The following is a 17708-nucleotide window of genomic DNA, read 5'->3' as shown; positions in this document are numbered from 1 at the left end:
TACGGGGCGGTAGTCGTTTAGCTCAGTTACCTTAGCTTTCTTGGGAACAGGAACAATGGTGGCCCTCTTGAAGCATGTGGGAACAGCAGACTGGTATAGGGATTGATTGAATATGTCCGTAAACACACCGGCCAGCTGGTCTGCGCATGCTCTGAGGGCGCGGCTGGGGATGCCGTCTGGGCCTGCAGCCTTGCGAGGGTTAACACGTTTAAATGTTTTACTCACCTCGGCTGCAGTGAAGGAGAGACCGCATGTTTTCGTTGCAGGCCGTGTCAGTGGCACTGTATTGTCCTCAAAGCGGGCAAAAAAGTTATTTAGTCTGCCTTGGAGCAGGACATCCTGGTCCGTGACTGGGCTGGATTTCTTCCTGTAGTCCGTGATTGACTGTAGACCCTGCCACATGCCTCGTGTCTGAGCCGTTGAATTGAGATTCTACTTTGTCTCTGTACTGACGCTTAGCTTGTTTGATAGCCTTGCGGAGGGAATAGCTGCACTGTTTGTATTCGGTCGTGTTACCAGACACCTTGCCCTGATTAAAAGCAGTGGTTCGCGCTTTCAGTTCCACACGAATGCTGCCATCAATCCACGGTTTCTGGTTAGGGAATGTTTTAATCGTTGCTATGGGAACGACATCTTCAACGCACGTTCTAATGAACTCGCACACCGAATCAGCGTATTCGTCAATATTGTTATCTGACGCAATACGAAACATGTCCCAGTCCACGTGATGGAAGCAGTCTTGGAGTGTGGAGTCAGCTTGGTCGGACCAGCGTTGGACAGACCTCAGCGTGGGAGCCTCTTGTTTTAGTTTCTGTCTGTAGGCAGGGATCAACGAAATGGAGTCGTGGTCAGCTTTTCCGAAAGGGGGGCGGGGCAGGGCCTTATATGCGTCGCGGAAGTTAGAGTAACAATGATCCAAGGTCTTTCCACCCTTGGTTGCGCAATCGATATGCTGATAAAATTTAGGGAGTCTTGTTTTCAGATTAGCCTTGTTAAAATCCCCAGCTACAATGAATGCAGCCTCCGGATAAATAGTTTCCAGTTTGCAGAGAGTTAAATAAAGTTTGTTCAGAACCATCGATGTGTCTGCTTGGGGGGGGATATATACGGCTGTGATTATAATCGAAGAGAATTCTCTTGGTAGATAAAGCGGTCTACATTTGATTGTGAGGAATTCTAAATCAGGTGAACAGAAGGATTTGAGTTCCTGTATGTTTCTTTCATCACACCATGTCACGTTAGCCATAAGGCATACGCCCCCGCCCCTCTTCTTACCAGAGAGATGTTTGTTTCTGTCGGCGCGATGCGTGGAGAAACCCGTTGGCTGCACCGCCTCGGATAGCGTCTCTCCAGTGAGCCATGTTTCCTTGAAGCAAAGAACGTTGCAGTCTCCGATGTCCCTCTGGAATGCTACCCTTGCTCGGATTTCATCAACCTTGTTGTCAAGAGACTGGACATTGGCAAGAAGAATGCTAGGGAGTGGTGCACGGTGTGCCCGTCTCCGGAGTCTGACCAGAAGACCGCCTCGTTTCCCTCTTTTTCTGAGTCGTTTTTTTGGGTCGCTGCATGGAATCCACTCCGTTGTCCTGTTTGTAAGGCAGAACACAGGATCCGCGTCGCGAAAAACATATTCTTGGTCGTACTGATGGTGAGTTGACGCTGATCTTATATTCAGTAGTTCTTCTCGACTGTATGTAATGAAACCTAAGATGACCTGGGGTACTAATGTAAGAAATAACAAGTAAAAAGAACAAAAAACTGCATAGTTTCCTAGGAACGCGAAGCGAGGCGGCCATCTCAGTCTCAGCAGAAAACACCATTATCATAATCACAAATGCAGTCTAATGGAACATTTGCACTTATAGCCTACTGCCATGTGTTCATTAATGAGCTTATAATGTGAAGAAATAGTTTATCAACATTTTAAGCTAAATGTTCTGATCTGTTGCAGAGTAAATTGAGTAAAAAAAAGTTATGCTAGTGGTTGTATTATGGATCCTTTGCATCCCACAACTGTCCCAGGCTATGTTTGGAATTTTCATTTCTCACACAGAATAGAATAGGTCAACTACTATGGGGGATAGTAGATTGATATAGGCTAGTGGTTTTGCTGTTCGTTAGGCTTACTCATCTTGTGAGCTGACGAAAAGTAAATGTGGACAGTTCTTCCAATATCTTCAATATGCACCTCGTAAATTGATAAATTCACGCACAGTTGCGTCCTGATGTGTCTGTCTTCACTTGTAGCCTGTGAGAAAGATCACATGATCACATGATGGAGAGTTAGGAGCACGGGGCACTTAGAGAGAAGGGCACAATGCAGCACTCCGAGGCAAGGTCACAGCAGCCACCGGCTGCAAGAGGCATGGGTTTTTTTTAGGGTGCATTATGGCCACAAAGGGGTGCCGCCATGAAATTTGAGGCATTACCATGTGCTTGTCAAATTATGAATGGGAAACTAATGAAGTGTGTACAGCCTGAGCTCATGCCTTTCAAGCGATTTTTTCCAATCATCATTAGAATCACATCATGTAACCTTACAATGTATTAAAATCAAAAGACATAGCCCAACATTTGTAGATCAACTAAGTTACATTAATAACTCTAAATTAAGCATATAGGAGTACCTATTTCTTTATTAACCACTGAACATAGAATAGATGCATGTGTGCATAAATATTCATATTTTATTCAGCTTTGTTCAATTGTATTCTTCATACTATAAAATAATATAAAAAAATGCCACGGAATTCAAAGGAAATCTTGTCTGCTAAATGAACTAGTGTAGCCAAAAACCAGTTGGCATAGCCAGATCAGGACCTGACATAAGGACAACTCAGAGTGATGAATCTGGGTTTGGTGGATTCCAGGAAAACGCTACTTGCCCCAATGCATAGTGCCAACTGAAATGTTTGGTGGAAGAGGAATAATGGTCTGGCACTATTTTTCATGGTTTGGGCTAGGCCCCTGAGATCCAGTGAAGGGAAATCTTAATTTTTTATTTTATTTTATTTCACCTTTATTTAACCAGGTAGGCTAGTTGAGAACAAGTTCTCATTTACAACAGTGACCTGGCCAAGATAAAGCAAAGCAGTTTGACACATACAAAAACACAGAGTTACACGGAATAAACAAACATACAGTCAATAATACAGTAGAAATAGTCTATATAATAATACTGCATATAATGCAATTCAGGTAGCCTAGTGGTTAGCGTGCTTGGCCAATACCCAAAAGGTTGTTAGTTCAAAGCCCTGAGCTGACAAGGTAAAATTCTGTTGTTCTGCCCCTGAACAAGGTTGTTAACAAACTGTTCCTAGGCTGTCATTGATGTATTTTGGGAGAGAGTGGTAAGCAGCCTGAAACTCCTGAAACCTATAGAAGTAGTCATTGCACGGATTATGGAAGTCAAGGCCATCGTGTCTGATGTTCAGATTCTGCTTGCAGAAGTAAGATAAGAAATCCGTACATCCCTGCCCACTTCACTGTTGCTCCAAGCAGATGAATCTGCAGTTCTGAAATACATTTAAAAGCGTGAAGACTTCTGCCTGAAGCCCATACACGCCGCAGCGTACATGTTGGACCCCAAGTATGCTGGCAAGAGCATCCTGTCTGGTGCAGAGATCAACAAGGCCTATGGTGTCATCACTACCCTGTCTCGCCACCTTGGCCTGGATGAGGGCAAGGTTCTTTGCAGTTTGGCGAAGTACACTTCAAAGAAAGGGCTTTGGGATGTAGATGCAATATGGCAGTCGTGCCAACATATCTCATCAGTCACCTGGTGGAAGGGACCTTGTGGATCTGAGGTTCTTTCCCTGTTGCCTCCATAATCCTCCAAATCCCACCAACATCAGCCGCCTCAGAGCGCAACTGGCCCTTATTTGGGAACACACACACCAAAGCACGCAACAGGCTGACCAATACAAGGGTTGAAAAATTGGTGACCATCCGGACAAAATTGAGGCTTTTTGAGCCTGACAACGAGCCATCCTCAACAAGGTTGGAAAGTGACAGTGAAGATCAGGCATCAGAGTCTGATGGTCCAGTGAGAAGACATGGAAGCCTAAGAGGAAGACAACCAAAGCTTTAGTTTCTAGACTTTCATTTTACAGATGTATGTTGAAAATGTTTTTGGGAGATGCGATGGACCACTGGGGATCATTCAATATTCCCTTTCTTTTTTTTGTTCAGTGAAATCATCCCATGTGAAGAGTCAACTCATTTAATTAAAGTACAATTCGTAACTAAAATGTTAGTTTTTTAATTTCTATTGGGAGGATTTAATCATTTGCAATTATGTCTACTTATGATGTTATGTCTACTTATGTCTACTGTCTACTTATGAAGGTAAAATATTTATGTTTCTGTCTCCATATATGGTAAATATATCCAATGCAAAAAACATCTCCATTTATATGGTATTAATATTAATTTGCATATTTCCGTTAATTCCCATAAAATGTCCACCTCTGAATATTCCCCAAAATGTGCAGCCCTAGCTATGAGTAATAGGTTTTGTCAGTGTCAAATCTTCATTTGCATAAAGGAAATTGGGCTCTAGCTGCTCACTCTCTCAGCTACAGATGAAAGACATTCAGTCAACTTTTTGTTCTTCTGAGGTAAAATTAGCTAGCTAAGTGCCTAGTTTCCCCAAAATTGAAAATCTACCACCTCTAATTACACCAGACTGTTGCTCACGGACAGAAGAAATGGACCTCAAACATCAATAGCCAGGTAAGTTAATGTTAGCTAGCTGACTAGGTGTTGACTGTGAGTGGTGTAACGTTAGCTAATGTTACAGCTGTAAAGAAAGTTAGCTACCTAACAACTTTACTGATTGAGTTTGTCTAGCTAGTGCTAGCTATATCTGCCTGCCCTCGACATTAAACTGAAATCAAGATAGCTTCCATAACTTTAACATGAACAACTAGCTATAAAACATCAACCACCTAGCTAGCTTGCTACAGTGCTGTCCGTATGAAAAACCAATTTATCAGCTAGTATGCTAGTAGTTAAAACTGCACCCCCTATCAATGCACAATTGTCATCATAGGTCAGAGTCTCTGAGAGTTGGCACAACACTTTAGGGGTTATTACAGTGGTTCCTCCTTTAAACGTTGCAGTGTACTGTGGCGCATCTTGCATGGTGCCGAATAATTCTATGGCACGATATTTAAGTGTGAACCACTGGTACCATTAATGCTAGTTAATGTTAGTTTAACCACCAGAGGGCATCTTTGAGAAGCATTTGAAAGCCTTCAATAATGGCTGTACTAGAGAATGCGGGCACGCAGTAGACCAGCTTTAAATTCCCCGACAGGGAGGAAGGAATAGGCTGTCCTTGTGAATAAGAATTTATTCTTAACTGATTCCATATGTGTTATTTAAAAGTTGTAATGTCTTCACTATTATTCTACAATGTGGAAAATAAGTAAAAAATAAAGAAAAACTGGTACTTGCTTAATTAATTTGATTAATATTATGGTGTTTCTATGCCAAGGAAAATGAAAAACCCATTGTGTTTCCGTTAGGATGGAACGGAAAATATGGCGCTGTACAACATGACGGTCAGGAGTACAGTACTGGGCTATTTAGCTAAAGAATCCAGTGTCCTGCGGGCATGCGGGAGACCGGGGTTCAATTCCATGACGGGGAGGAAGGAGTAGGATATCCTTGTAATTAACAATTGGTTCTTAACTGACTTCCCTAGTTAACTAAAGGTTAAATAAAATACAAAATTCTTGATGGTTCTGTGCTTCCAACTTTGTGGCAAGTTTGGGGAAGGCTGTTTCAGCATGACAATGCCCCCGTGTACAAAGTGAGGTCCATACAGAAATGGTTTGTTGAGATCGGTGTGGAAGACCTTGACTGACCTGCACAGAGCCCCGACCTCAACCCCATCAAACTACTTTGGATGAATTGGAAAGCCGACTGTGAGCCAGGCTAATCGCCAAACATCAGTGTCAGATCTCACTAATGCTATTGCGGCTGAATGCTAGCAAGGCACGCAGAAATGTTCCAACATCTAGTGAAAAGCCTTTCCAGAAGTGTGGAGGCTGTTATTGTCATGTTCTGACCTTTATTTCCTTTGTTTTGGATTCATTATTTAGTATGGTCAGGGCGTCAGTTGGGGTGGGCAGTCTATGTTTGATTTTCTATGATTTGGGGATTTCTATGTTTCGGCCTAGTATGGTTCTCAATCAGAGGCAGGTGTCATTAGTTGTCTCTGATTGAGAATCATACTTAGGTGGCCTGGGTTGCACTGTTTGTTTGTGGGTGATTGTCTATGTTAGTTGCTTGTGTCAGCACAGTCCTTATGATAGCTTCACGGTCTTTATTTGTTTATTGTTTTTGTATTCAGTGTTCAGTTCTTTCTTTAATTAAACATTCATCATGAACAAATACCACGCCGCATTTTGGTCCTCTGATCCTTCTCGCCTCTCCTCTTCAGATGAAGAGGAAGATCGTGACAGTTATAGCAGCAAAGGGGGTACCAACTCCATATTAGTGTCCATGATTTTGGAATGAGATGTTCGACGAGCAGGTGTCCATACACTTTTGGTCATGTAGTGTATTCCCAGATTTTCATTCAACAGTCACATGTGGTCTCTCATTGCTGCATCACAAAATGTTATGCAAGACAAAAGAGTAAGCTAGGTGCGCTTCAATTAGCTTGCTTGGTGCAGTGGGAGCAGGGGTGTAGTGCAATGGAGGCTCCTCAGAGGAAGGGGAGGACCATTCACCTCAGTCTTTTTTTTAACAAATTGTAAAACATTTAAAAAGTTATCATTTTTTGAAAAAACTATACTAAATATATTCACGTCACCAAATAATTGATTAACAACAGACTGTTTTGCAATGAATGTCTACAGTAGCCTCAACAGCACTCTGTAGGGTAGCACCATGGTGTAGCCAGAGGACAGCAAGCTTCCTTCTTCCTCTGGGTACATTGACTTCAATACAAAACCTAGGAGGCTCAAGGTCTCACACCCTTCCAAAGACTTACACAGTAATTATGACAACTTCCGTAGGACATCCTCCAACCTATCAGTGCTCTTGCAGCATGAACTGTCATATTGTCCACCCAATCAAAGGATCAGAGAATGAATCTAGTACTGAACCCATAAGCTACGGCTAGTCAGCACTGCAGTGCATAAATTGTGGTGAGAAGTTGACTCAAAGAGAGAGAACGACAATGTTGAACAGTTTTGAACAAATGATTTCATTCCAAAATGAAGAAGTCAGGGAGAGAAAGAGAGAGCCATATTTTGTCATTCTTTACACTCTCTTACTTAGCTAGCAAATGCAGCTAGCTAACTAGTTTAGCCTACTCAAAAACCCTGCTCAAACAGAGGGATATTATTTTAGCTAGCTGGCTACCTATCCAACACTGTAACTCTTCCATTTCAAGGTAAATTTTTCTCTCGACCTGTGTGCACCTATGTTGTAAACTTTAACTAATTTGTAGCAACCTCATGATGGGTATAGGGAAAATTGTAGTATCATGTAGTAGCCTAAACCTATTGATGTTACATTGAACAGGGTGAATGGAATGTGAATGACAGTCATCCAATATGTTGTAATAGAAATAAGGCCATGCTCATGAGAAAACAATCGTCTTCCCTCATTAAACGACACCGACTGTTGTGCTGCTGGAGAGCACCGGAGTGTCGCTCTGCCACTTCTAACAATGGTGCTCGTTTAGTAAAGTTAGATCAAAGCAGAATCTATGTCTTGGAATATCTCATCAGTATTCTACATAACATAAACAAATATAATACAATAGTATAACGTTACTGTTACATCAAAAACAACACCTAATATCTCACGAGATTTTAGGATGGTTAACTGAATAGTCACTTTTTTTTCGCATGCGGCCAAAACAACCACGCGCCACACTAGGCATTATGTGCTTGGATTTTAACAAAATACAGGAAGGCTGTAGGCTCTGTAGGCTAAGCTATAGTTTAACGCCATCTGCTCTAATTTGTTTATGAAACATTAAATCAAGATGATGTATATGCATATTCCCATGAAACTGATTGAGATCAAATGACTGGCATGCAGATGAAGTTAGTTTGGACGTTTCACCGGTAAAATGTGATAATAATTATTGTTCACGATTGACAGGGATGATGGCCTATTTTGAAATTAGGTCTGCTTAACTTGATGCTTGAGGGTATTAAATATAGAAAATGTTATTGAAACCATATGTGTGGGCATAGGCAGAGGTTGCAATTGGAAGATGCATTTTATACATATTCTATAATGAGATGGGTATTTTAAATGTGGTCACCCTACATGGGGACCCGTGTCTAAAACCAGTAACCTTCCGCCTCACACCTCAGATTCCCTCAGTCAGCCCTGGGTTTCAACTGAAAATCTTATATTTACTCCAGTCTAGTGTATGCATGAAACTGTTTCTTTACTGATACAGCATCGTGCACACACAAAGGGGTGGGTGTGTTGGGGTGTGTGCCAGGGAAGTGATGATGCATTTCCTAAGGGCTATTACATTCCTTTCAGTCTATCTATGAATCGAGGACAGGTTACTATTTTCTGCATCTCACAGGACCAAAACTACATTCCCTTTTCTCTCTAGCTAAAATGGAACACACTGGGTTTGTTTCGCAGGGTGAGTAACTCATTAAGCGTAATTCAGAGTCCACAGACGCAGGGACGTTTGAGACCACACAGCCCGACTGCGCACCTCCCCAATATTACCAAACAACGCGGCTCCATTTACGCCTCCTCTATTCATTTGAATGTGTGGATAAATTGCTTGAGCAGCTACGACAATTCAGAAAGTATGAAAGCTAATGGTCCAATATTCTAGAACTATGCTGTGCTTAAGCATACACATTTTGCACTCTGATAGGGTTTTACAAGTAGGCCTAATGGTTTTTGGTAAATGGACGATTACAAATAAAGTTGTAAAGGCACAGTCAAGTTAAAAAACAATGCTACAACCTTAATCATTATGTTGTACAACGAATTTAGGAACAAGTGTTTTATTGCAAATGTGTCTTTAAAAAAATGGTCAGAGATGTTTTATTTACAAGTATAAAGAAACAAATTCTGTAAGTAGTTTTGTCATTTGAGTGAAGTATCCCTCTAGGACAGTGGTATTCAAAGTCGTGATTGTGACCCCTACTGGGGTTTCTGAGAACTGCAGTAGGGTTGCCAACCCCACCCCGAACCAAAAATTACAAATAAAAATACAATTTTATTGAGTAAATGTATTTATGTTGATAAGAAATTAAAATACCATGAGTTGAAGGTTATTTGTTGATGTAAAAATGTACATTTAACGATTTTAAGGTTGTGTCATTAGATTTTTGGTGGGGTCACGAGAAAGACTTGTGAAGAAATGGGGTCCCGAAAAATTCAGGCAAAAGAAATGGGGTCCCAGTTGAAAAAGTTTGTATACCACTGCTTTAGGACATCCTTATAATAAGTACCCTTCAAATAAAGTGTTAACCAAAATCTAAATATCACACCTAATGAACTGTCCTAACAGTTTCATAACATAATTCAACACCCTAATCTAAATTAGGAGTGGTTTTAGTCCTAAAAACAATTGTATCAGGATTCTGAATATCTTTTCTGATACACTAATGAGAGGGTCAAAGTGAACTTCTCAAAGCGAACTTCTCAAAGCTAAGCAAACTTGCAAGGAAGTACCTGTGCATTACAGCAACAAACTCAATGATTGGGTTACAGCACATACAGTAATGTTGATGTCTCCAGTCATCTATAAAATCCAGATAATGTCAAAATATTTTGGGGCAAACATGTTTGACAATTAGGTTGATGAGCTGAGATCATTATATATTCAAATGAATGTCTACATCATGACAAAACATGAAAGAAAATCTGAGTGAAGTTGCATGTTTGCTCTTTCAAGTGTTAAGGAACCAAGCTATTATTTGTCAGTTTACAAATAACAAATGTTTTTCATTCTCAATCAAGTTAAATTGGTAAATGTTTATTCTGTTTTTTATTTCTTTTTTTGTGGAGGGTACTCAGACTGAGATTGATGTGGACTTTGAGATGATTAATGGTATATTTTATGAACTAAACAAATTAGTTCTTACTGATCAAGGCATTTTGATTTCCGTATTGTGCTATGAATTAAAGTTTTTTAACACAAGCCTTAAGACTGCATTTACACAGGCAGCCAAATTCTGATATGTTGCCCAATTTTGGCAAAAGACCTGATCTGATTGGTCAAGAGACCAATTAGTGAGATTTTTTTCTTCTTTAAGTTGTCTTAAACATATATTAATGGTCCTTGTGAGTAAGGTTAAACACTGACTACATCACAGTATTAGGAAGAGCCTTAAAATGATTTATTCAAGGTCTGTTAATTATGCCTAGGGTGATTAACCAATTAGTCCAGTGACAATAAGATCTCAATATATTTACAACAGGAAATTAATACAAATCAGATACACAGTTCCGATTAACAGTCCAACATTGTGACTACTAAATTCCAAAGCTATAACACAAACCTGTATCAGCTTGATCTTATGTATATCCATATTTAAGAAATATGAAATTATTTCATTTGTTTGGGCTATGCAAAACGCGAACTTAAATGACCCTCAGTTTATTGGTGTAATACTATGACCCCGTGCTCCAAATATTCTCACCTCAATTCCACGACTTTTCACCGTTGGGCTATTTTGAAATCTAAAAATACACTATGTGTGCAGTGCAGTGCAGTGGCTGGCGTAGGCTTTAGTAAAATACTCTGAGGCCAACAGCTCCCCCATACAAATGAGAAGTGCACTATCGAAAGAGTCAGGTTGTGCATTGACAAAAAACACATTTCGTATCAATAATTTAATAATGACCGGCTTATACACACTATAGAACATCAAGTACATTTAATGCTGTATAATCATCTCGGAGTATTTCAGGACCATCTAGTCACGCATTCAGTGTTTCCATCAACTGAAATAGTTAAAAAATAAATACTGTAACAATTCAGCTACAGTGCATACACGCACAACATTTGGCCACCACTATCAACAGCAAATCAAATAGTCCAGTTGACAAAGCAACACGATGATTGTATACCTTACGAAATGATACAGAGCGAAACAATCTCGCAACCTGCACTGTACCACTTACTCATTCTCTGTGGGTTATGAGGCAATGAGAGGGTGCGTGATTGTAAGAGCTGTTAAATATCTGGGTATCTTACCTTGCGAAGAGACATAGGACATGGTCCAAAGACATCGGAGTCACCGAGAGCAAGCTCTCAGCACGTCCAATCTCGTCAGTATAGAAATTCCATTAATTAGACAGCTACATAATGATCCCGCAAAGCCTAGGAACCGTTAACTGACAAAATACAACAGCAATGTATTAAAATGACTCAGTCCATCTCCTTTGGAAACCATTTCCGACGATAGAGTAAAGGACATAAACATCAATGCATGTAAATTGTAGTCTACATAGAAATGGGGTATGTCACACGAGCCGAAGTGAGTGGGAGAGAGAAGCAAGAAGAGGTGGAGCGTTTGAGCGGTTGCGTGTGCAATGCATTAGGCTACCAAGTGCACGTTATAGGTTATCTTAATCGTTCTCTACCTAATTATCATCAGAACAAAGTCTATTCCCATTGAATTTAGTCCCATTGAATTCAACTATTTTCAGCGTTCTCGTAGAAGCACGCTCATACGCATGGCACACACACGCACTTTCAAAATAGTGCCCGAGAGCTTGGTGGGTAGTGTCAATGTGTAATACTATACACTTTTATATTTTCGCGTCTCTTTTCTCTCAGTTCCTATTAAAGCGGTAATCAGCGGTTACAATAACAGTAGCAAAGCGGAGTCCCTGCCCGTTTCGGTAAAAAGCTGAGGGACAGGGCTGGAGAAATGGATGTAACATACATGCTATCACAATTATAGTTTAAAACATGTTTTGAGTCTATATTGTGTTTGCTTATATTTACTTTGGTTACAAACATTTGAGTAAAACAAGCTCATATTTTGGGTTTTGATGGGGTATGACAGTGGAACTAAGCTCATGGTGGATTTAAATAAGTTATATTCTTCACTAATCAATGGGTACATGTCATTCATTTCTAAGTAAATGTACGTAGCAACTGCAGATTGTCCCTTTAAGAATGAAGGTAATTTATGTAATTAAATACCTACTTCATTAATTTAAACGTTTAAATTATTTAAATAGTTTATAACCTACCAACCACCAGTGAAAGTAGATTGCATGATTCCGGGGAGGGGATAGAGGCTACTCAAACTCCCCTGTTTTTATGTTTTCCCCTCTCCTAATGTTGTGGTAGGTTACACATTTGTAGATATCCTACACTACAACTGTGGCTATGTGAACTGTGCTGCACCATCCTCAAGTCGAATCGAGCTTGACCACTCTTTCTCCACCGCTCCAAAACACAAATGCACTATAGATCTAACACTGAATGGATGCTAGTTTAAAAGTAACATTATCACGTGATCAAGGAAGCCTGAAGATTCCTTTGATCGCATAGTTTTTCAAACCATGGCTGCATTTCAAACTCATAAAATACACACCCTCGTCCACTTACCCTCACCTTATGCCCTTGGGGAATCCCCGCGGCCATATTGTCGTGGTCCGTAAGATTAGCCAAGTTAGGGAACACCCCCCTGAAATGTACAAAAATGAATGGGAACATATTGGCACTATACGAACGATATACACGGTGTCCAATACCACTCAATTGGACGTCTTTTCATTCAAAGTTGTTTGCAAATGCCAAGTGTAACACTGCAAAAATCCAATAGATGGCGAGTGTGCTCCACCGTAATTTTTCATATTGCAAATGTAACACAGGTCAAGACCCAAGACTAACATTTTGAAAATTTGAAAAAAATATCAAAAACTTATCACCCCCTTAAAAAGTGCTTTCTGGACCGTTTTTCAAAATTCTTTAGATTGTTTAGTCAATTACACATGTATAAGAACTGTATGAATATACTTTTGTCAAATTGTATTATCATAATCTTTTTTTCCCTTGTCCATAAGGCCATTTTGTCCATTTGCAATATGATTTCATAGGAAGTCAAAAGTCGAAGTCAGAAGTCACTTTTTTTTGTGCCAAATGCCATAAGAAATGTCCAAATGCAATATGAAAGATTTGAAAGTGCCAAATCAGGATTTTATGTCCATTTGCCATGTACGATCAACTGTATTCGGTTAACAAACCCAAAAGTCTGTGAACCATGTCCAACAGGCATTTATACTGCCAAAATGATATATAGCACTATGTTAAGCCATGCATCAACCTAGATGGTCTATTTGTCATGTATGATGAGGGAGAAGTGGGACTGTGTTTTTTAACAATAAAAAAAAAGTCCAAAATGACAAGGGGCGCCCCTATTGGATGGGCACGGGTGGGGGGTGCTCCCTACCAACCGTTGACCCCTTGCTACCCCGTAAAGGCATTCAAAACCATTTAAAAAATGTGCTCCTGGTAACCCGTTCCAATCACCAGGTGCACGGCTGTGCGCATTTGCAATATGTTTCAATGGGCATTTACCATCACGAATTTGTCATGCTCAAAAATACTGCAGAAATGCTAAATTGACTGGCCTGATGAACTCGGGATGGCCAGGCAGTGTTTCTGGTTCCTCTCCATGCCTTCTGTTCAAACCATAACAAAAACATAAAACACATAGTTATGTTCTAGCAGCGGATCCAGTTCTGACATAATGTGTAGGCCTATCTGAGGCGACCCTGAATCCCGAGTTTCAACTCGATAGATCATTTGGAGCCCGAGTAGCGACCTTAATTGGTGTTGCTATGGGGTCCTTGAATGAGCTATCGGACAGAAACGTTAGGGTCTGTCTCTATGGGCCGAGGCAGTTGCAATGCACCTAGTCTTGCGTCTCTGGGACATTTCTAAATGTCGTCATTTTCGTGATGTCAAAATGAATTGAAGTTATTGCAAATGTACGAGGCTGTTTCTCGGTTCGAGAACCTTCTAGAGCCACATAACTCACCATCGACCTGAGCTCTAGAACAGGTTTCTAAAGTTTCAGAACTCTCGGTCTGACGGTTCTTTAATAGTTCGAACAAAGGTAACTGTTGCAGGCTCTGCCTTTCTCTATGCACCACACTGTGTGTGTGTGTGTGTGTGTGTGTGTGAGTTTTTCTTGGACATTTTATGGGAGACATGACTGATTTACAGTTCATGAGGGTTGCCTAATCGCACATATGAAGTTTTGGAAAGATCTGACTTTTTTAACCCTTCGAAACAGCACCTATGACACCAATTTTGGCACTTCCGGTTGGCACAGGAAGCTATAACTAAACATATATCCTCCTTGGGGTAGGCACTTATATAATTTTGAGTTTTAAGTCTTTATGTTTAGAACTGACTTATTTACGGAGGGTTTAGCGAGTATGTGTTATTTCAGAAAATCACAGAAATCTCTCAGAGCTCCTAAACACCATTTTTTAAAGTAACACGCTGTAACTGGATCTGTAACTTAATATTTTTTTTTTTTAACATCACCAATTGTACATTGTACGATTTCTCTTAAATTACGATAGGTAAATGTCTGGTTCTATCAATGCACAATTGTCATCATAGGTCAGAGTCTCTGAGAGTTGGCAAAACACTTTAAAGGAGGAACCACTGTAATAACCCCTAAATGTTGCAGCGTACTGCGGCGCAGCTTGCACGGTGCCAAATAATTCTATGGAACGTTATTTAAGTGTGAACCACTGGTACCATTAATGCTATTTAGTGCTAGTTTGACCACCAGAGTGCATCTTTGAGAAGCATTTGATAGCCTTCAATAATGGCTGTACTAGAGAATGCGGGCATGCAGGAGACCGGGTTTAAATTCTCTGACAGGGAGGAAGGAGTAGGCTGTCCTTGTGAATTTGTTCTTAACTGATTCCATATGTGTTCTTAAAAAGTTGTGATGTCTTCACTATTATTCTACAATGTGGAAAATAAGTAAAAATAAAGAAAAACGGGTACTTGCTTAGTTAATTTTATCAATATTATGGTGTTTCTATTCCAAGCAAAATGAAAAGCCCTCTGTGTTTCCGTTAGGATGGAATGGAAAATATGGCGCTGTACAACGTGACGGTCGGGAGTACAGTACTGGGCTATTTAGCGAAAGAATCCAGTGTCCTGCGGGCATGCGGGAGACCGGGGTTCAATTCCCTGATGGGGAGGAAGGAGTAGGTTATCCTTGTAAAAAAAAAAAAATTCTTAACTGACTTGCCTAGTTAAATAAATGTTACACTAAGAGCATAACATTTCTAAACCTAATTTTCTAATTCTAGTCTAACTAATACGCAAATGGAGATTCAGTGAAAATAAAAATCTAATTGATTTATCTAGACCAGTCCCCATGATTGTCTCAGAGCTGCGCGAAACAGTGCTACAATAGTTGTAGGCTATCACTTAAAATCCTATCGCTTCTAACTTCAATATGCTCATTAAGTAAATAAGACCTACTCTACTTTTAACAGCACATGACTCAACACTAGTGAGACTCATGTTGCCTACTGTAGGCCTACAGTATATCTAAACATATGATGTGACTCTCTGCCAAGAATTACATATAGAGGATTGGAGGATATTTCTGTAATTCAGGGATATTTATTCCCATAGTAATTCATTATGGATCCATAACTAAATAAACATCGGCATTTTGAAGGAGTATTTTTATCATTATTTTATTAATGAAAGCCTAAAGATTCCATTATTAGTTACATTTTTACACTAACAGCATAACATTTCTAAACCATAATTTTCTAATTCTAGTCTAACTAATACCCAAATGGAGATTCAGTGAAAATAAATATCAAATTGATTCATCTCATGGGTCTCCCAGTTGAGCAAGCACAGGTATTGAACCTGCATTTGGAGCAACACAGCTTGCATTGCTATGCAGTGTCTTAGACCATTGTACCACTTAGGCTCTGTGCAATGTGAACGGTTGGGAGAGGCCTACAGTACTACAATAAGAGCAACTGCAGTTGTTGTGGCAGGGGCTGTCGTAGTGCCGGCTGCAGTTTTGGTGGTAGCAGCTGCAGTTGAAGTCGGAGGTTTACATACACTAAGGTTGGAGTCATTAAAACTTGTTTTTCAACCAATCCACACATTTCTTGGACATCTACTTTGTGCATGACACGTAATTTTTCCAACAATTGTTTACAGACAGATTATTTCACTTATAATTCACTGTATCACAATTCCAGTGGGTCAGACGTTTACATACACTATGCTGACTGTGCCTTTAAACAGTTCCAGAAAAGATGTCATGGCTTTAGAAGCTTCTGATAGGCTAATTGCCATAATTTGAGTCAATAGGAGGTGTACCTGTGGATGTATTTAAAGGCCTACCTTCAAACTCAGTGCCTCTTTGCTTGACATCATGGGAAAATCAAAAGAAATCAGCCAAGACATCAGAAATAAAAACATCTTTGGGAGCAATTTCCAAATGCCTGAAAGTACAGATGAACCAACAATAGTATGCAAGTATAAACACCATTGGACCACGCAGCCACCATATCGCTCAGGAAGGAGACGCGTTCTGTCTCCTAGAGATGAACGTACTTTGCTGTTGATCTGGGATTGATTTGCACTTTTCGCACCAAAGGAACTTGTGAAGATGATGCAAGAAAGGGGTACAAAAGTATCTATATCCACAGTAAAACGAGTCCTATATCGACATAACCTGAAAGGAAGAAGCCACTGCTCCAAAACCGCCATAAAAAAGCCAGACTACGGTTTGCAACTACACATGGGGACAAAGATCTATTTTGTTTCCTCAGACCAGAGGACATTTCTACAAAAATACGAACTGTTTGGCCATAATGACCATCGTTATTTTTGGAGGAAAAAGGGAGAAGCTTGCAAGCCGAAGAACACCATCCCGACCTTGAAGCATGGGGGTGGCAGCATCATGTTCTAGGGTTGCTTTGCTGCAGGAGGGACTGGTGCACTTCACAAAATAGATGGCATCATGAGGTAGAATAATTATGTGGATATATTGAAGCAACACCTCAAGTCATCAGTCAGGAAGTTGGAGCTTGTTTGCAAATGGGTCTTCCAAATGAACAATGACCGCAAGTATACTTCCAAAGTTGTGGCAAAATGGCTTAAGGACAACAAAGTCAATGTATTGGAGTGGCCATCACAAAGCCCTGACTTCAATCCTATAGAACATTTGTGGGCAGAACTGAAAAAGCCTGTGCGAGAAAGGAGGCCTACAAACCTGACTCAGTTACACCAGCTCTGTCAGGAGTAATGGGACAAAATTGGTGATAAAGTGGTGATAATGTGGTGATCCTAACTGCCCTAAGACAGGGAATTTTTACTAGGATTAAATATCAGAAACTGTGAAAAACGGAGTTTAATGTATTAGGTTAAGGTGTATGTAAACTTCCGACTTCAACTGTATTTTCGTAGAGGCAGATGCAGTTGTGGTAGCAGCTGAAGTTGTGATGGCTGGGGCTGTTGTAGTGGAGAATGCAGTTGTGGTGGCTGTGGCTGTTGTCGTTGTGATAGCTGCAGTTGTTGTTGAAGCTACGGTTGTGGTGGCAGCAGCTGTCATAGTAGTGGCTGCAGTTGTGGTGGCGGTGTCTGTCGTAGGGGTGTCTGCCATTGTGGTGCTAGCTGCCGTTGTTGTAGCTGCCGTTGTTGTAGCAGCTGCTTTTGTGGTAGAAGC

At 40.4% G+C, this 17708-nt stretch overlaps 1 protein-coding gene across 2 annotated transcripts in view; it reads right to left on the bottom strand.

Moving 5' to 3' along the window:
• The window catches only part of LOC109903543 (ras/Rap GTPase-activating protein SynGAP-like), a 115156-nt gene extending 103635 nt beyond the window's left edge, over positions 1-11521 (bottom strand). The window contains exon 1 of one of the 2 annotated variants that reach the window (XM_020500317.2): positions 11213-11521. In XM_020500317.2, coding sequence (XP_020355906.2) covers positions 11213-11234 — 22 coding nt within the window. In that variant the 5' untranslated portion in view covers positions 11235-11521. The remainder of the gene's footprint in view (positions 1-11212) is intronic. The other variant, XM_031788695.1, reaches the window with a different exon arrangement.
• Positions 11522-17708: the final 6187 nt, after the last annotated feature.

This window comes from Oncorhynchus kisutch, linkage group LG14 (genome assembly GCF_002021735.2).
Source record: "Oncorhynchus kisutch isolate 150728-3 linkage group LG14, Okis_V2, whole genome shotgun sequence".
Lineage (NCBI taxonomy): Eukaryota > Metazoa > Chordata > Actinopteri > Salmoniformes > Salmonidae > Oncorhynchus > Oncorhynchus kisutch.
Note: the sequence above shows the minus strand (reverse complement) of the source record. Positions and strands in the feature narration are given on the sequence as shown.